This window comes from Chelmon rostratus, chromosome 3 (genome assembly GCF_017976325.1).
Source record: "Chelmon rostratus isolate fCheRos1 chromosome 3, fCheRos1.pri, whole genome shotgun sequence".
Classification (NCBI taxonomy): Eukaryota; Metazoa; Chordata; class Actinopteri; order Chaetodontiformes; family Chaetodontidae; genus Chelmon; species Chelmon rostratus.
The window spans coordinates 295,884-315,902 of NC_055660.1; the positions used below are offsets into that span (position 1 = coordinate 295,884).

Sequence of the window (20,019 nt, forward strand, 5' to 3'; positions counted from 1 at the left end):
ACGAGTTTGAAGAGAAAGACTATTTGAATGCCACACAGTCACATGCTGCTTTTCATCATTAGTTATTAATTAATGCATGTGACATCAGTGTGTCACAGAATATTAATCAGTATGAAGTAATGACATCATAGTTTATCTGTAAAAACAGGAAATAAGGTGATGACATCATCCAGTAAACTGTGCCCTCTGACAAAAAAATGCTGTAACTGTTTCATCCATTTCTGTGATCGCTACTGCTGATGATGTCAGCGGCTTGCCAGAGAAAAACTTCCTGTCCTGTAGCGTCTGTACTTTGTTGTGCAGATTCCTTGATTTATTGGTTATTGATCTGTGCTGTGTGTTCTCTGCTCTGTGATTTGCATGTTGGTGGAAAAAAATAACAACTATAAAACAGAAGCTGTGAAACATTCTGTCTTGAAAAGAGAAAACTTTGACAGAAACGAGCTGTTGGTCATGTTTCTTTACATCAGATTTGATGTTTTATTAGTTTTGTTATATTAAAAATAACAGTATTTATGAATTGAGTTGATAAAGTGGGGATGTTAATGTCAGTGTTAATCTGATTCATTTTTTTTGTTTTAGAAATGTGATGAAATAAAAATGATCGTCCTTACAGCAGGTCAGAGGTCAGTTAGCGCTGACAACACTGAGCATTATTTGATGAATTCATTTGTAGTTTTTAGCAACCTGTGGGAGTCTAATGAAAACATGAACACTTGGAGGATCATTTTGGATTTCAATAAATGTAATTATTGTCATTCAGTACAATAATAAATCATTAGATTATTCTTGATTGTAAAATTTGTCAACTTAAACGTCAGTGTCGCCTGGTTTTCACCGGATAAACCTCCCAACCTCTAGGGGGCAGCAGAGCCGCGGAGACGTGTTTGAGCTGCAAGTAATTTAACGAAGAAGAAGAATTGAGGCTCAACGCGGAAGCGAATAAATGAGCAGAAAGAGCAGCTGAACCTGGAGCTGAAGTGAGTCACACAGACTTTCAGTCTGCCCGCTCGGATTAATGTGACATTCTGAACTGTTAGACTTTGACTGTGACTGTAAAGAAGAAGGGAGATAAACGACAGGTCTGCCCCCCACCCTGCAGGGACAGCGCTCCGTAACAAACTCCGCTCAAAGACGCAAAATTATTGTGTTGGCTCTTTTCACCGGATAGAAAATGAAATAACTTTCACCTTTTGTCCATCGTTTCTCTTTCTTTTCCTTTTCTTTGATTAAGTGGAACGAACAGAACCGCATTGCTCGAAGAAATTAGAAGAAGCTGTTACTTAAGAGTTTGGATAAACAGTTTAGTCATCTGCCAAACTCCATTTAAAAATGTGGCAAATTAATGTTTCGCTTTAGTTTTCAGCTCGAATAGGTATCAACATTATTCAGTAAAATAATTTTTCCTATTTGAATTACTGGAGGAACGAAAAGATGACTTAAAACGCTGTTCTTATATTAAAGATTCACAAGCTGTTTGTGAAGATTATTTTATATTTACACCAACCTCCTTTCGAACAAATCTGAAATTAATGTCTCATGTTTGGACTAAAACCATGAATTCATTCAACTGATACTTGAGTGAAAAACGGAAATCCTGGACAAGTTTTAGTGTAGAAAATAAGACAGATTTAGCAGCTGTGGCATTCAGTGAGCTGAGTGAAAATGAGACTTTCAGGACGATCGGGCCTTTTGTGCCTCGTCCTGTAGACTTCCGGTCTGATGTGTCTTTATGTAAATGTTCAGTGCTGTTCTGAGTCTGGGGGGGCGTTTGTGTTGCAGACATGTCAGTGCACGTGAGCTGCCTGTCGTTTCGGCAGCCGTATGCCGGTCTGGTCCTGGATGGGGTGAAGACAGTGGAGAGCCGCTGGAGGCCCGTGTTGGCCCCTCTGGAGAACCGGACCCTGGCAGTCCACATCGCCCAGCGAGACTGGGAGGGGGAGGAGTGGAGGGCGGTGCTGAGTGGCCCGCTGGGAATGAACCAGGCTCAGATCCGAGCAGTCCTAGAATCTGGAGAGAGGTTCGGTCGTGGCGTAGTGGCAGGTGGGACATGTCATTTACTCTAATGCTGCTGGTAGTTTGAGGTTCACCTGAAGGCATCACCTGTGGAAATCACTTTCAGGGTTGGTGGATGTGGGAGGGACCTGGCTGTGCCCTGCCTCCCTGCAGGGGGAGGAGCTACAGAACCTGGAGCGGTCGGCCGTCTTGATTGGTCTGCAGGAGAAACACCTGACTCACCTTTCCAACCCACGCTGGCTGAAGAAGCCGCTGAGCGTCCGAGGAGGTCGGAATCTCTGGACCGTGGAGATCCCTGCTGAGCTGTTACCATGACGAGGATGACACAGAAGCTGATAAACTGTTCATGATGGATTGTGGCGAATCCTGAAAACTTGATCCTGACTTTTCAACTGTTAGCCTGCTAACATGCTAATGATGGTGTCTGTCTGCAGACTGAGTAAGAGTCACTGACAGAGTTAAACCCTCTGATCCAGATGTTTCCACTGGAGGGTGACATTAAACCTGTTTCTTTGTTAGTTTTTGTGTCAGTTTTTGATGCACTCTGTTCTGGTTTTCTCAGTGAGCCCATTAACTGGTATCCTGGTTCAGATCAGGGTTCTGGAGGATCTGTGTTTGACGTTTTCAGACCTCCATGTCTGGACCACGGTTCATGTTTGTTTCATTGTAGACGTAGTTTTGAAGAAGACCTACCTGTCATCTCCACCTGTGTGGGCTCCATCTCTACTCTGTGTTGGTAGTTTGGCAGGTAGCCGCTGTCACAGTTTGAAGGAACATTGCATTCGCTGTCAGTCACAGCAGGATGAGTCAGGACGTGACGAAGACACAAACGGCAGTAAACTAACCAGGATGTAAAAGGTCATGTGACTGTTGTCACTGAGGGCAAAAAAAAATCCTCTGCTGATCAAACAAACTTTATTCACCCAGTAACAAAAACGAACCACCAGTTTGAACACAACATCAACACAAATATATCCCATCATCAATAAACAGAGACTGACCGCTGCAGCCCGGACCCCGCCCCCTCTCTTTCATTGGCTGGATGTAGTTTGAAAAATAAACTGAACTGACAATTTTAACAAATTTAACAACAATTTCTGTTGGACCACATCAACTGCTGCGTTGCCACGGTATCAGCAGGGAGGCACCGCACCCCTCTAACGAACTGATCACTAATGAGTTAAATTAACACACGACTTTGCAAAAGTCTGAACAAACTAATGTTTCAAACCGGAAGTGACGCTGTGGCGCTTGTGCTTTTCACTGTTCTAAACCAAACGTTTTAGCACTTGTTCAAAAAAAAAAGAAAAGAGGGCATTTTAGCCACAAGCTAACAGCTAGCATGTGCAGAACTGCTGGTTCTCCCACTCAGTGTGAAGCTAACATGCTAACGCAGGAAAACCTTGATGCCAAAATGCAGACGTTCCATCAGTAGGTCACTTTCATCATTTATCGCATTTTTTAACATAAATTTAAAGTTTTTTTTTTCGTCATGTTTTTATTTTTGTGTTTATTTAGAAATTCTTAGTTTTGTCATCTGAAAAGCTTCCACTTGAGATACAAGGTTTTCCTGCTGAAAACAATCTGGCAAGTGAAGTATGATGGAGTTGTGAGGTTCCAGCAGGACGTGTGTTAGATCGGGGGGGGCATGTAGTGTGTGGCTGTGTGGTGAGGGGGTGGCGCTGCGATGTAGCCGACCATGTGGGCGGGGTTGGCGATGGGGCAGTAGACTCGGGGGGCATGGCCTCCGGTCTGTACTGCCCCCCAGTGGGTGGAGGGGGGGAGGCAGGGGTGGTAGGAGGAGTGATGGGGGAGGTGGGTGGGGTGAGGCTGAGCAGGATGAGGAGGAGGGTGAGGGCCAGAGGGCAAATAGGTGGCTGGGGGCGGAACTTCATATGGCAGGTGCAGAAGTGGGGGAGGGGCCGTCTGATCCGGGTACAGGTGAGCAGAGGAGGGGGTGGGGCCTGGGGGGGAGGAGCCTTCCACAGAGGGGGCGGGGCCTGATGGAGGAGTAGACAAATCACTTTACAATCAAAATGTGAGACAAGCCTCTTCTTCTGTTTGTGTTTCTCTACATTTGATTTTAATCTGAGACTTTTCTTCTGCTGCAGGTTTGTAAAGCAGAATAAAGCCTTCAGTGTTTTATGATGTTGGAATAAAAAAGCTGTTCTCTCCAATGATCCTGTTTTAAAACCTGTCCTTAGTGATGATGATGATGATAAATATGTGAAGGACTGACTCTTTGCTCTGTAGCTGTAGGAAGACGTGTTTCATCATTACTGACCGCCGCTGTGTCCGTCTGTCTGTCCGTCTCCTGCTCTGGTGGATTCTGGGTAGGAGAGAGGGGCCTGGTGGGGGCCTCGAGCGGTCTCAGGGTACGAAGGAGGGGCAGCTGGGGGCAAAAGACCAGGGACGGGGTCAGATAGTGCTCAAATAAACTCACTCATCACGTTAGCGGCTAGCCCAACGAAACTCTTATTGACTGCAGAGAAGTTTGATAACAGCAGCACCTGGTGGATGTGACAGGAACTGCAGCTGAGGAGGCTGCTGATTTATGGCTGAGACCTACAGCCAATGAAATCACAGCTCTGTTACTTAGTAGCCAATCAGAGGGGGTGTGGGTCTTACCATGCAGGGGGTGCTCCTGGCTTAGGTAGGGGGTGTAGTGCTGGTAGGAGTAGGGGGCCTCTGTTGAGGTGGTGTACACCTGCTGCTGCTGGTACCACTGTGGTGGGGGTGGGGGGGTTAGAGAAGACGACACCTGCAGCTCACTCACACCTGATATTTTAGGAATCTGGTTTCTGAAAACATTTCCACCATAAATTCACTTTCTGCATGTTTTACACAGAAAGACGTCGCCGTCCTCAAATAATCAGTGACAGTCATCAACAGCTGCGATTCAGACCTCCAGACCTCTGCTCCGTCTCCTGCCTCTTCCTCCACCACTGAAGAAGACAACTGACGCTTTCTGAACAGGTAACGTGTGTCGGATTCCATGACTCACCTGGACTCCTAGGTTGAAGTAATACTGGAGGACTCTGCAGTCTACACACACACACACAAAGAGAGAGAGAGGTGGGGGGGGGGTCAGTGTGAGACAGGAAGCTGCAGCAGGAAGTGGAATGTCGGGTTCAGACTACATGGTGTCAGTCAAACAGGTAAACAAGGTGAACAGAAAGAGAAAAATGGTGGATGAGGTGGAGCTGTGAGACAGAGGAAGAGTCTTTGGTTGACCTCTGACCTCGGGGTAAATCACTGCCATTAGGGTCATAGGAGTACGGAGGCGGAGCTACCAGGGTGCAGACAGCCTCACCCAACTCATTAACCAACCAGGGAGAAGCAGCTGGGATTGCCATGGCAACTGAGGACAGAAAAAAAAACCTTGCATTAATCTAGCAGTTACTGCGTGTGTGCGTGTGAATGTGAGTGTGCACCTGAGCGTGTCTGTGCATGTGTGGCTAGCGGCAGGTGAGCAGCTGCAGGTACACATGACGATGGAGATGAAGGTGAGGACGAGGAAGAGGAGGGTGAAGAACAGATGACTGCTGATGGCTTCACAACCTGAAAAACACACAGTTTTAATGAGTTTTGTGATGTGTTGTCATGCACGGTCAGGTGACGTGTAGCATCTGACCGCAGCCTTTGCAGAACACCTAACGAGCAGCCTCATAGATGAACTGAACAACTGTTGATGATCATGAAGGTGTTTTCAGACAGCGAGCGTCCGTCCTCTCTGACGTGGACCCAACGACAGCAGCGAGCACACGGACGCCGGCTGCATGGCTGCTTGTGTCTGTATTTGGAGTCACGGCGTCATGGCAACCACAGAAACTACGAGTGAAACAATGCAGGAGTTGATGCTACTGTTCACTGAATGATCACCAGGAACAGACCAATCAACGAAGGGAAACATCTTGCTTCCTGATTCAGCCTGTGATGATACAGGACGTTTGCTGGATTAGAGGGATTCAAACCGTTAACCAGATGATTCGTGACCACGCGCTGTCTGAAGCACCTTCACGGTCATCATTCTGTTCTCTCTGCTGTGTATACGTTCCATTCACTACCTGCTGTGTGTAGCTGTAGTTCATCTCTGGTCTCGACGGAGAGTCAGCAGTACCTCCTTCCTGCTCATCCTTTCACAATAAGAGAAAACATAAAACAGACCCTGTTTGTCCTCTCTTTATCATGTGACCATCACACCTGCACCTTTCCTTGGCAGCTGTTCTGCATATGTGGGTTTTAGTTGTAATTTTAGGTCAATCATGACTTTACTACTATACGTGACACCAAATGTATCGTCTGCGTTTCTCTGTATGCTGACGACACGCTGCTCTTCATCCACAACGTCCCTCAGTTTATTCCAACCTCCTGAATATATTCAACAATGATTTCCACATTTACACTCCTGTCTTCAGGTCAGCTTCAACCCATCCTTCACTTGTCTTCCACCAGCTAGAAACCAGACTGAAGATCTCTGCTGCTTTTGGATCCTGAGATCCAAAAAGAACACACCATTCTCACAGGTAACAGGACCTGATCCACGCCTCTGTTCAGATATATCTAGTTCTACAGCTGTTTGACGAGTTGCTGAAAGGTTATCCAAATGGTTCCTACACTCACCCATGTTCATAATTATCAGAATGAATACATGATGATGACCGGAAGGAGCGATGCTCTCCGGTGTTTGTGTTTCTATTCTGGTTAATGCTGGAGGAATGTGTTTCCTCTGTGGACCTTCAGTGTGAAGAACTGTGTTTTTGGTTAAATCATTATAAAAGAAACAGTTCTTCTTTAACATGCGGCAGGCCGGGGGTCAGCTGCGTTACCTGGTTGGTGGAGGGCTCAGCAGCAGTGTAAACACCTGACGTCTGGTAGCTCTGATCTGAAACAGTTCACACTCAGACTTCAGTCACTTCGTGTCTTCAGCCTCATGCTGAACTCTGGACTCTACGGTCAGATCGGGTTACTGACCTTGAGTGATGTAGATGTACTCCTCTGTGTACTCAGCTGACAGAAACACATGAATCATATCAGAGGTTTACAGAACAACGAGAAAAACTGCAGTTTTCTACAAGAAGAGGAGTGGAGGGCTGTCACAATATGCAAATGACACAGGAGAAACCACACCAGTCAGGTGAACCCCGTCCCGGACCACCTGAGAGTTCCCGGTACTCAAAGTGTGCTAAATGTTCAGACGGAGTCCTCACCCTGGTCCTCCACAGTGCTCGTGTCCTCCTGATCCTCCTCTGATGAACACACAGGCGTGTTTCCAGGTGGAGGTGCGGGGGGAAGGGGCCCAGAGCCTCTCTGAACCCTGTAGGAGGAGCCAGGTGGGGGGGGGGGGGGCTCCCATGGTGGGGGGTGGTGCCACAGTCTGACCCTGAGGGAGGAGCCAGATCATATTACACACATGGTGAATGTTTGTATAGTAACATAAATCTGCTTCTGTATCATAGTCCAGCATGCTGTTAGCCAGAGTTACCAGGACCTCATCGGTCGAGTCCAAGTCCAGTTCCTGTGAGGTGTGTGTGGGCTTTCTCACCGGCAGTGGAGGGAAGACGGCGTCGCTGCCGTCATCCAGCTGGTAATACGCAATGGTCGGGTCCAGATCAGTCGGCTCCTCCACCGCCTCCGCAGAGAAACCAAACTGACAGTCTTTATTCAGAGCCGCCAGCTGACGTCGACTGCGACTGAAGGAACGACAACAAACAAAGCAGAAACCACCGACTGACGTGACGATCGTTCCTGGTTCAGTATGAACTGATGGCTCAGACCTCCTGCAGCTGATCAAAGCCCCATCAAATCTATATCTATATATCTATATATATATCTATCATCTGGACGTCTGTCTGATGACGGGTCAGCTTGGCTGTCTGTTTATAATACAACCAATAATTGTAATTGTTATGGTTAGCTTGTTTCACATGTTCATATTCTGCATCTTATTAAACAAATAAACAGAATTATCTTCGATTCTGTTACTTTACTGTGAATATTAATGTTCAATCAATCATTTTAGAGACATGAATCAAACCTGAGAACGCAGCCGTGAGTGTTTGTGTTTACCGTGACCTGAAGGCGTAGTTCTCGTAGTCATGGTAATAACGTCTGCCAGGGTGGTAATACGTCAACTGTGGACCAATCAGGTGACGGTTCAGGAAACGGTTGGAGCTTCTGACCAGAATCCACCAAACAGACAGACAGACAGACAGACATGTGTCCATCACGTGTGGGGACATTGCATTGACTTACATTCACTTCTTGGAGACGTTTCCAGATTTTCAGTGATGATCTAACTGTCCATAAACTAATTCCTGTTAGTGGAAGTCTGGTTTAAGAGAGCACACAGGCAGAACCTCGAGCTGCATCGATGTCACAGCTTTTATCTCCTCTGTTTTTTGTTTCTAAGACAGAAGGAACACATGTGCGTCCTACAGATGCTGCGTTTCCATCATTATTACCGTTTGAGTCGTAACAAAAAGTATTCTGCATGTTAATGAAAAGAGCCCGATAAAGTCAGTCAGAGTTCCAGGTCATAACGCTGTCATGTGTCTAGGACACATATGTCAAAGTCAAGGTCCGCGGGCCGGATGCGGCCCGCAAATGATTTATATGCAGCCCCCCGGATGATATTTGTTTAGTAGTAGAACTGGCCGCAGCCGCCCGCTGGTGTTTTGCACGCACCAATACTACATTCCCCACAATGCAACAGTAGCTCGCGAACTCACTGCAGCACGGCAAACGGGCCTCGGCTTAATTATTGATCAGCAGCCAGAACAGATGTTAACCTTCAGTTACCCACTCCCCAAAAAGGAAAGTATTGTTTTGTCTGTGTCCTATAGATTTTTGTATTTTAATTTATTTCATTTATTTAGATTTATTTTTCAGTTGAACTCAACTTGCCTGTTGAAAATGTTTTCCCTTAGTTACTGACAGAGCCATAAGAAAATATTGGATTGGTCAATTAATCATTAAATAATATTCATTGTGTCAGATCTTAGTTTAATAGGCTATGTGCAATCATTAAAATATGTTTTAATAAACATTGAACCAGTCCGGCCCTCGGCTTGTAGCAAATCTGTTTCTTTGGCCCTCTGTGTATTTTGACGTTGACATCCCTGCTCTAGCTGCTGAATAAAACTAAGCAGCAAGTGCACAGAACCCCCACAGCAGAGTTTTTCTGCCTGGTCAGCGGCAGACGGCGTGAACACTCTCACAGGTTTATTCTGATAATGTGAATTGACCTGACTTTGACCATCTAGGGCAGGACACCAAAAGAGGCACTGGCCTTCTTATGATTGGTCCCTTTCAAAGCAGTCGCACCCAGACACACCAGAGGCCGGTTATTTTAAACAACCGAGTCCTGACGAGTTCAGAGTTCAAGACACTCGACTGCAGTTGTTCCATCCGCGGTGTTGTCTCTCAGGCATTAGCAGAAACCAGACTCTGGTCCGTCTGCCTGTCGTTGAGTGAACAGAAGCCGTCGATCGAGGTGGAGGGTGTGATTGAGTTTGACAAATCGAACATCAGTTTGGAGAAGTTGGAGAAGTTCCAGTGAGTAACAGACGTGTGTCCTACCTGGACGCTCCGTAGCGAGGAGGTCTAGCCGTAGGGGACGGGTGGTGGTGTGGGGGGGCGTAGGGGTCATAGGTCATGGCTCCTGGAGATGGGGGAGGGGGCGGGCGGGCGTGACCTGCCGGCTGGAAGCGGGGGGGCAGGCCCGAGGGGGCCGGGCCTCCATAGGAGGAAGGCAACGGCATCAGCAGTTCTGCCCCCTTCACTCCACTGCTACCCCGAGACTTCCTGAAGTACCGATGACGGTGATGACGTTGGCCACGAGAGTCCAAGTCTGACGAAGACAGAAAGCGACAAGGACAGAAGACAGGGAGACAGTCCGGAAGACACTTCAGATGGGCATGATGGTCGGTCAGGAGAACATTACAGAAGGTCAGGAGGACATTACAGTAGGTCAGGAGAACATTACAGTAGGTCAGGAGAACATTACAGAAGGACAGGAGAACATTACAGTAGGTCAGGAGAACATTACAGAAGGTCAGGAGAACATTAAAGAAGGTCAGGGAGATGTTACAGTAGACCAGGGGGATGTTCTGGTAGGTCAGAAGGATGGTATGGTAGGTGGGTGAGAGGTTATGGGATGTCAGTGAAAGTTATTTGGTCTTCAACTGTTTAACACTCAGACAGACAAGGACAGAAAATATGGGCAATAAAAGGATGTATTGAGAGTTTGTTTCTGAATATATAATGATGTTCAGAGAGTAGGAAGAGAATGAAGGAGCAGAACAGAAACCGGATCTCAGTGTAAACGTACCCAGGTCCCCTTTTCTACTTGGAGCGGCAACGTTCCAGGCAGGAACTGGATTCACTGGTTTCAGATCAGTCAGAGGAACCAGGTGTCTGACACACACAGAGGAAAACTGACAATTTAAAATCAGAAACCAAAACTGTGAAACCTTCTTGCTAAAACACTTGCTAGTCTTCTTTGTGGGGTTCTGTTGAACTTGAAGATCAGTCCTCACTTGGTCAAAGTTCAGACTTTAGTTTAAAATCAGGATCATGTTTAGATTGCGTGTTTTACTTCTCTCCCAGCTCCTCGATGAAGACTGTGACAGCTGATGACTGTGTTCCTACTTCCTGGATGAAGGCGTTGTAGTACTTCCCCTTTGGCTCCAGACGCACCTGAAACAGAGTCAGAAGTAAATACACAGACATCTGACGCAACAAACTCAACCATCTGAGTCGCCTGACCAAGACCCAGAGAGGAGGGAGTGGAGCACGAAGCTTTCAGTTTACCGGTCGAACTACGTCACAACCTTCAGCTACGGTGATGTGATGATCTTTTGGCGGTGCCTGAAGGACTGAGACTGTGGATCCAAGTGACTGAAATTAGTTCCTTCTTCAGGGTGTCTAAGCTTTAGAGAAAGGCTGAACAGCTCAGATATCCAGAGGGAGCTTGGAATAGAACCTGATCCGATCAGGACCTTCCTGGGCACCTTCCTCTGGAGGTTTTCAGGGTATGTACGACTGGTTATATTATATATATATATATATATATATATATATACTCATTGTCCATAATTCTACTTTAACAGTAGGCACTGACATATTGTCAATAAGAAGACAACAAAAACCAGAAATGTCAGGTATGCTCCGTCGTAATACAGCATCGAAACGTCTCAAAGACATTCATGTACTTTATACCACATCCTGTAGTGAACGCGTCAGAGCCACACCCCTACATGTTCTCCTCCAGCTGCAGACTGATGAACGAAGCTGAGCCAGAGACGTCCTCAACAGGCCACCGTACCGAGGACAAACACTTCAAAGATGCAGGTAGCAACCAGACGCTCCTGTGAGATATGAACTCTTTGCAGACTCTTTGATGATCCTTCGTACCACAGTTGTTTAAATTGTGAGGGGACGGTCACTAAAGGCCAACTGACAGATAACACCTAGAACAACAATCGGGCCATGTGATCAACACTGATCAATGGTTGATTGAGGATCCTTTGATCTACCACTATTTAAGGTGAATGCTCTGAAAGTCTGGCAGAGAACGCTGTGGACTCGTCTTCTCTCCACGCTGCATGGAGTACAGAGATCTGATTCATCACACCGTGTCTGTAATTCTTCACTCTCACATCTACAAGAAGAATTTCTTCAACATTTTGGCGACGAGGATGGGATGGACGTTCTGCTGATCGGCGCCTGTGTCCAGACTGAGGGTTAACCGCCGGCGGGAGTCTCAGGAAGGCTCAGGGAAAGTTCCGCAGCCGTGGCCTAGAGGTTGGAGAAGCGGCTTGTGACCGGAGGGTCGCCAGTTCGATTCCCCCCACCGGACTGGCAGAGAAACTTGGGTGTGGTGGAGTATCCCCTCCCCCCCTCCATTAGCCGGCTGATGTGCCCTTGAGCAAGGCACTTAACCCCCCAATATGCTCCCCGGGCGCCTGATGCGGCAGCCCACTGCTCCTGTGTGCATGTTGCATGTGTGTGTTTCAGTAAATCAGCGATGGGTAAAATGCAGAGACTAATTTCCCAGTTTGGGATCAATAAAGTGAATAAAATTAAAAATTAAATTAAACGGAGGACAGGATCCCGCCTGACGTCAGACACGGGTTGCCAACAGCAGCAGATAAGTGAGTACGGTGTGATGAATCATTTGCTCTGTAATTGTTGTGATGTTGTTAAACCTCGGCAGACGGTTGAAGTGAAGGACATTATCAGACACCTTCAGGACAAACTTGTTTCTGACTCAACAGTTTAGTTTTCTGCTGTGAGGTGAACGTCACAGCTCTGCACTGCAGTCTGTTGAGACGTTTGCTTTGTGTCTCCATGACAACTGATGAGAACGACCAGCAGTACTGACCCTGATGCAGTATTATGCCACTGGTAGTACTGCACAGTCAGTGTTGAGGGGTGTTTTGTTACCTGACACTTGTCTCCCAGGAAGTACTGCCTCCCTGCAAACACCATGTAGTCTGTCTTCTGCATCTCTGTCACACACAGAGCAGATCAGAAAACAGATGAATCAGACGGATCAATAATGTCAATCAGTACAGTCACTGTGACCCGGTCATTACAGTAACCCCATTACACAGCTGCCAGTAATCTGATTACAGAGTTCGTCAGTATGTGAATCTGATTTTCAAATGCAAACCGTTGGTCTAAAAGGTAAATTCATCAGGACTGCGTGTGTGATTCAGACAGGTGTGTTACCTTTGCAGGAGTCCTGCCAGACATCAAACTCAAGGTTTCTGTAAACCTCTCCATCCAGAGACTTCATCACTTTATAAGACAGAGACAGTCTGAAGGGGGGCGGGGTTTCTGCAGGAGGCTGACCAATAGAAACAGGATCTCAGTCAGGATCTCAGTTGGGACTCTGCAAGTTCAGGTTGTTTCTGTTTGGACTCGTTAGCAAATGAATTATTTGACACGACAGATTTAACTTCCTGTCTCTTTGGTTACACAGAATACTGAAATCAATCTGCTGATGTTTCATTCATGTGCATATCAATGAACAGCTGATTGATAAAATATTTATAAAATGTTCATCTTCAGCATCACCACTTTGTTTTGTTTCCTTTTTCCTTTTGGAAATTCATGTTGCATCTGTGGCAAATGACCCTAAACCAAACCCTAACCCCGTCACCCCGACCCAGACCCTAAACCTAACCCCGTCACCTCGACCCTAAACCTAACCCCGTCACCTTGACCCAGACCCTAAACCAAACCCCGCCACCTCGACCCAGACCCTAAACCAAACCCCGCCACCCCGTCCCAGACCCCAAACCAAACCGCGCCACCCCGACCTCAACCCAGACCCTAAACCAAACCCCGCCACCTCGACCCAGACCCTAAACCAAACCCCGCCACCCCGTCCCAGACCCTAAACCAAACCCCGCCACCTCGACTCAGACCCTAAACCTAACCCCGTCACCCCGACCCAGACCCTAAACCTAACCCCGTCTCCCCGACCCTAAACCTAACCCCGTCACCTTGACCCAGACCCTAAACCAAACCCCGCCACCTCGACCCAGACCCTAAACCAAACCCCGCCACCCCGTCCCAGACCCTAAACCAAACCCCGCCACCTCGACTCAGACCCTAAACCTAACCCCATCACCCCGACCCAGACCCTAAACCTAACATTGTCAGTTTTATTCTGATGTTTCCACTCAGCTTCTTTATGCTCGAGATGAAAATGTGGATAAAAACAGGATGGAGACAGACTAATGAACACGTCGCTGTGGTGCAGCAGCTCATCTCATATTCACAGCAGCCTCCCACCTTTGTGTCGTCTGTCACAGCTCCCACTTTGTCCTCAGCAGCTCCGCCCGACTCCAACTCCTCCCTGCAGGATGAAACAAACACACCTGACATCGTGAAGGTGGGGCTGACATGCAGCAGGTTTTTAAAGAGTGGACAGAGTGATGCCTCTTTAAGGTCCAAACCTGGAACAGGAGCTCAACCTCAGAACACCTGATTATTGTCAAATCTGGTCCTAATTATTGGGGTTTATAATTAATATTCTATTCCACAGCAGATTTATGAACAAAACTACAAACAGAAACAGGAGAGTCTCTGTCACAGAGGCAGATTTGGTCCGTGGGCCTGCTTGTCCACCACTGTTCAGTACAGTTCATCTGACAGCATCGACACGACGGACTCGAAGTGGTTTCAGGCAGAAACAACCTCCACACGCCGTCATGAAGCATGAAGTCAGCCTGACATCATTTCTACATCATCATGACATCATCAGCGTTAAAGTAGTTTGTCACAGAAGTATTCTGATCGGACTGTTCAAAGGAAAAAAGGACTGGATCACATAATCCAGTTCTGGTTTTGATCTGGATTAGCCGTTACAGTCATAACGTGGACAGTGTAGACTTCAGGACACAGAGTACGTCTTTCAGCAAAGTAAAACAAAGGATTTTGTCCCTATAAAAAAATCCCCCAAATAGATAAATATCAAACAAAATGAATTTCAACTCTCATTTATCACAAAATTATTTTTAACAGCTGCATCCCTTATTTCTCGTCCAGTCAGGCCCTGGTCCTGAGAGGAAGACTTTACGTTCTGTCTACTGCGTGAAACAAGGGACATTTAACTGAAGGTCAATGTCTTCAACGTCTGTCTCAGTGAGAAAGTCCCGGTCAGTCATTATGCTGGGGGGAGACAGTCTGCCTGCAGGACACCGGACGGTGGTGTTGTGACGCTGAAAATCTCTGATATGGACACAATGAAAAGTGTGAACACAAACATGATTGAACCACGAGGATCACATGCAGCCGATCCTGACGGACAGACAGACAGACAGACAGACAGACAGAAGGAGAAAGCAAACATTAGGCTAAGTCCTCTTCACGTAGGTATAAGTTAGCTAGCTAATCAGGCTACCATTCTGCTATCTTTAGCTAACTTAACATGTGACTGTGTACAGCGTAACGCGTCCGTGAAGGCTGAGACATCTACGTTATTCGACTCGACATCGTGACGTTTCCTTTGAACAGACGTAGTTGTCCTCAGTGACGGTGTCGATGTTCAGCTCAAGGTGACGTCGACCGCACAGACAAATTTACTCTTTACATCCAAATAATCTGTCTTTAGCGTTGGGAAGAAAATAAACACGACGCTTCCTGCGCGGTCTGCCCTCCCTGTTCGAGCTGAAATCACTCGTAAGAACTCATTCTCTGCTGTGACTGGACGATCTGGGAGTCGATCAGAAAACGTGTCACAAACCTTCACCTACGATCAATACGAAGTGTTGAGATCATTTTCATCATATCTTTGGACACAAAGACCAGGACCCCCTTCCCCTTCCCCGAGCTCGATCCCTTCTAGAACACTGACGGGCACCATAAATCCAAGTTCAGGAGCTCACTGTTGGAACCAAGACCTCCAAACAGAGGAAGACCAGACTTGACAAACTGATGAATCAGCTGTTTGCACTCTCAAGCAATACTTCAGATGTGCAAGTGTCCTCCTGAAAGTCCTCCTGGTTTCAACATGGGGTCCCATAGAATTTCCACATGAATGACGGTTTGAAATGTTTTGGACACATGGAGGCGCTCTCAACTGATTTCATGAGACAGTCAGTGGGTTCAGTCATTCACCTCTACAGGAGACCGACTCAGAGCTCGATGCTGGACTGTGCTGCTTCTCCTGGACTAACTGGTCCTGAATTAACTGAACCTCCCCGCAGAACAGGAGCATCATGAGCAGGAAACTCTGAAATCTGTCCCCTGTCCTGCTGACATGTCACAGCCTGTCCACGGTGCCGAGCAGGGAGTCCATTGTTTCAACAAGTATTTACTGGACACTCACCTGCGTGAGGCCAGTTTCTACCTGGAAGAGCTGTGTGGTGATTCCATGGCACAGGTGTTCAGTAGAGTCGGGACAAGCAGACGAGCTCAGGTAGTGTAACGTCATGGTGTGTTCATGTAGGTCTGAAGCACCTGGCATGCTGGACAGCCTGCACAAAGTGTGTGTGTGTGTGGTGTACCTGTGACCTCGGTCCTCAGGTGTGTCATAGCCGATGTCGATGTCACTACACATTGACGGGCTGTTTCTATAGCGACGACCTCCAACCCTGAAGGCTTCCATGGCCTGACAGAGCTCCGCCTCCTCCAACCCAAACACCTGAGTGTAGAGAAGCTCGTACAGGAGAGCTACACACACACACGGACACACACACACACACACACACACACGGACACACACACACACACACACACACACGGACACACACACACACAGACACAGAGAGAGAGACAGACACACACAGACACACAGACCTTGTGAGGACCCTGACTGGCATCATGTGTTCCTGTCCCCAAACTCTAACCATCATAACTAAACACCAAAGTCTAACCCTAAACCTTATTCTAAGCTGAACTTTAAACCTGGGACAGTCCTGTGAAGTACTGACGAGGGGGGCAGAATGTCCTCACAATGCAGAGGTCCTCACTACAAATCTGTCTTCATTAATATGGCTGTAGTTATTTTCAGTGTTTAGTGTTAATAAAGGTGAAGCTGTGGGTCAGACAGTAAAATGTTGGACCTTTAAAGCTGTCAATCACTCTGATCGACCAATCAGGGATCAGTACTCACACTGACAGCGGGCAGCGGAGGCGGGGTAACTCCTCGGGTAAACAAGGTCGTAATGACCGTTGATGGAGCAACACAGCGTCACCTAGGCAACACAGAAGACTGACGGTCAGTGGTAAGCATTCACAGCAGTTTAATGTCATGTGACTGTTCGAGCTGACAGCAGTTCAGTTATCTCACGCCTTCACCTGAGCTCCATAAAGGTAAGTGACACTAATGATCACCTCACTTCCTTTGTCCCTGCTGCCTCTGGGTCCACACACACACAATGTGTGTTAACAGAATTATGCTGACGACATGTGGTTTCTGTACATGTTCTACTGTCCCCAATGAGCTGACACCCTCCTGTCACGCTGCTGCCACCCTGCTGTCACGCTGCTGACACCCCGCTGACATGCTGCTGACACCCTGCTGTCACCCCGCTGACACGCTGCTGTCACCTTGCTGTCACCCTGCTGACATGCTGCTTTAAGGCTTGATGTGGTCTGGCACCACAGTATCTCCCTGACATGCTTGTGACCTCTCAGGTCATCTGGTTACTCCCAGGTCTCCATGAAAACTGCTCAAACTGCCTTTAGCAGCATTCCTTTTAGCTTTAGCCTTCCAGTGGTCTTCTTTCATTGGTTTAAAATCATGTGGCTTATTATTCTTTATTGGTCAACTGTTGGTCTTATTAATTTTTAACTGTTTTAATATTTACTGACAGTCTGATATTTGATCTTACACTGTCCACATGCTCTTCGTGGCTGTACTAGCTCACGCTCTGGAACCAGTTACCAGTTGTGTTCGCTTGCTATTATTGATCATTGCATTATGATGACAGAAGCAGCTGATCATCAACACTGACAGGAAACTTCTTCACCTTGTCAACAAAGTCGTCCTCTGAGATCACTGTGGCTGGTCTCCCAGGGTAACGATAGATCAGGAAACAGCGCCTACAGACAGCCAGATAGACTTTTGTAAAGGTCAGATATTTAGACTGATTCTAAACATGAAGCTGCAGCCGGCAGCTGGTTAGCTTAGCATAAAGACGAGAAACAAAGCTTAGTGTAAAGACTGGAAAGAGGGAATCAACAGCTACCCTGGTTGTGTCCACAGGTAACAAAATCCACCTACCAGCAGCTGTACAGCTCACTGGTTAACATGTCACATCCCGTTACTGAAGGATGAGACGATTTAAAGTCTGAACAGGTTCACTCGAAACATCTTATTTTGAAAGGTTTTGTGCCATATTCTAATTTCAGTTCATCTTTCATTCCATAAAAATATTTTATATAACTATCAGGTTGATATTTACATTTTCAATTCAATTCAATTTTATTTATATAGCACCAAATCACAACCGAAGTTGTCTCAGGACACTTCAGACCAAAGTCTTCATCTACAGACACCCAACAAATCCCGGTGCAGGTGTGCAAACACACCTGGAGATTTTCATTTCAGCTCATGTTCAGGCTGAAGCTGCAGAACCTCACCAGACACAACAAAACAGATCCCAACCAGTGGAAACAGACACACACATCTCACCTGTAGAGCTGAGACAGAGCCTTGATCTCCACCTGACCCACCGTCTCCTGAAAACACACACACACGCACACACGCGCACACACACGCGCACACACACACACGCGCACACACACACACACAGGCGCACACACACGCGCACACGCGCGCACACACACACACACGCGCACACACACACACACACGCGCACACACACAGTTACTCGGTTACTCCACTGCTCCGCTGTGGACTGAAGGGTCAAAGGTCACAGCAGCTCACCTTCGGGTCCTCTAGACGTTCCAGGTATTTCTCAAAAGAACCTTCGACAAACTGAAAGAGAAAAGAGACGAGCTGAGAACAGCCTGCAGCGTCGCTGCATTGTATTTTTCTGTCCTGCTGTTATTCCTGCTGCTGCCTGTGACACCAGAGTCCCCCCGGCAGGACATTAATAAAGTCTGATTGTCTTTGGATCAGGCAGAAACAGGACTGACTGACTCACCGGCTCAAAGTTGCACCTGTTGGCTCTCATGAAGTTGGCGCAGTCCTGACGGATCCTCTGGTGGTAGTTCTGAGAGTAATACAACTACACACACACACACACACACACAGAGGACAGTGTCAGACCTGAATCCAGTTCCTGAGTCTAAGGTTCACTGGTGCTGCATCAGTTTAAAGTTTGGGGCTCTGGGAGAGACTCTGTTAACTTTCACACCTACAGGAACTGAACTGTTCCTGTTCTTCATCGCTTCATTATAACAACCTGCTACAGGTGTAACAGTAAAGTAGGCGCGTGATTGGTCCAATGAAGAAGAGTCAAATAATGAACCAGCTGATGAAGGAAACAAAGAAAGTCCTGACACCATCACCTCTGACTGTTCAACCTATATCACAGTGACTGTTACACTCTGTGACGTCAGCTGTACCTGAAGTCACACCTTCTGCTCATTCAAACTTATTAATGTCTCCATGGTAACTGCGGTCAACTCAAACCTGCTTCATGAGACACAACTGACTTCAGTTTAACTGGTGATTAGAAAACAGGCCTCAGGCCACACACACACACACACACACACACACACACACACACACACACACACACACACACAGCCTGACCTCTGACCCCTCTGACCTGTCTGTCCTCTCCGGTCCCCGGTCAGAGGCGGCCTCTCTGTAACCCGGCTCTACCTGCAGCTTTTCCCGATGTTAGCTGGGACCTTTAGCCCGACTCACCTGTTCTGACACGGCTCGGAACAGACTGGACGCGTCCCGGGCCACCATCTTCCTGTAGAGTCCAATACTGCACAGGAACTCGTCCATGTTGACGAAGTACTTCTTCATCCCTTTCTGCATCCCGCCGCCGGTAAACTAACGGCAGCCCTCACGGTAAACTCGGTAAACACGCTCCGGTTCAGACGCCACAGCTCGAGCCGACACCTGAGCTTAATGAGGCTGATCAGCGCGCGAGCCCGCTCACCGCTGCTGAGGCGTTCACGGACCCACCGAGGGTCCGACAGATAGTTCATCTGAAGTTTGAGTATTTCACAGCGAACAGAGAACAGGTCGAAACTAAAAGGATTAAAACCGTCTGCTGCTCACAAAACCGACTTTTATTTGAATTGTTGCTGCCAGTTATTTAAAGGATAAAATGAAGACACAGAGTCAACAATATGGAAAAAATTAACACAAAAGTTGTGGAGAAGTACTCAGATTCTTTACTTCAGTCAAAGTGAAAAAACAAAGCTATTATCAGCTACATGTACTTAAAGGATACAAAGTAAAAGTACTCAATATGAAGGAAAATGTCCGTACGTCACTATTGTTGACATCTTCTACATTTTACTGCTGGAGCTAGTTTGAAGTACTGAACATAA

The 20,019-nt window shown here is 47.1% G+C and overlaps 2 protein-coding genes across 5 annotated transcripts; one reads left to right on the forward strand and one right to left on the reverse strand.

Moving 5' to 3' along the window:
* Window positions 1-921: 921 nt before the first annotated feature.
* On the forward strand, window positions 922-4,363 carry zgc:110222 (uncharacterized protein LOC550336 homolog). Of its 4 annotated transcripts, XR_006006724.1 has the most exons (4): window positions 922-980; window positions 1,783-2,043; window positions 2,123-3,447; window positions 4,270-4,363. XR_006006724.1 is itself a non-coding variant. In XM_041933422.1 (3 exons), the coding sequence occupies exons 2-3, from the start codon at window positions 1,785-1,787 to the stop codon at window positions 2,329-2,331; spliced, it is 468 nt and encodes a 155-aa protein (XP_041789356.1). In that variant the 5' UTR covers window positions 922-980; window positions 1,783-1,784; the 3' UTR covers window positions 2,332-3,592. The 4 variants fall into 4 exon arrangements, 3 of the variants coding, with proteins under 3 accessions (XP_041789356.1, XP_041789358.1, XP_041789357.1); XM_041933422.1 differs by lacking the exon at window positions 4,270-4,363 and having other exon boundaries at window positions 2,123-3,592; XM_041933424.1 differs by lacking the exon at window positions 4,270-4,363 and having other exon boundaries at window positions 967-1,082; window positions 2,123-3,592.
* On the reverse strand, window positions 3,649-19,498 carry alg13 (ALG13 UDP-N-acetylglucosaminyltransferase subunit). The gene is given in 26 exon segments (XM_041933420.1): window positions 3,649-4,016; window positions 4,301-4,408; window positions 4,645-4,741; window positions 5,021-5,061; window positions 5,258-5,377; window positions 5,451-5,577; window positions 6,084-6,152; window positions 6,846-6,901; window positions 6,991-7,026; window positions 7,227-7,347; window positions 7,349-7,399; window positions 7,562-7,709; window positions 8,086-8,193; window positions 9,598-9,868; window positions 10,349-10,434; window positions 10,616-10,716; window positions 12,466-12,530; window positions 12,754-12,871; window positions 13,825-13,888; window positions 16,041-16,206; window positions 16,649-16,730; window positions 17,508-17,580; window positions 18,173-18,219; window positions 18,428-18,478; window positions 18,648-18,731; window positions 19,379-19,498. Coding segments are annotated over 26 exon segments (2,778 nt in total).
* Window positions 19,499-20,019: the final 521 nt, after the last annotated feature.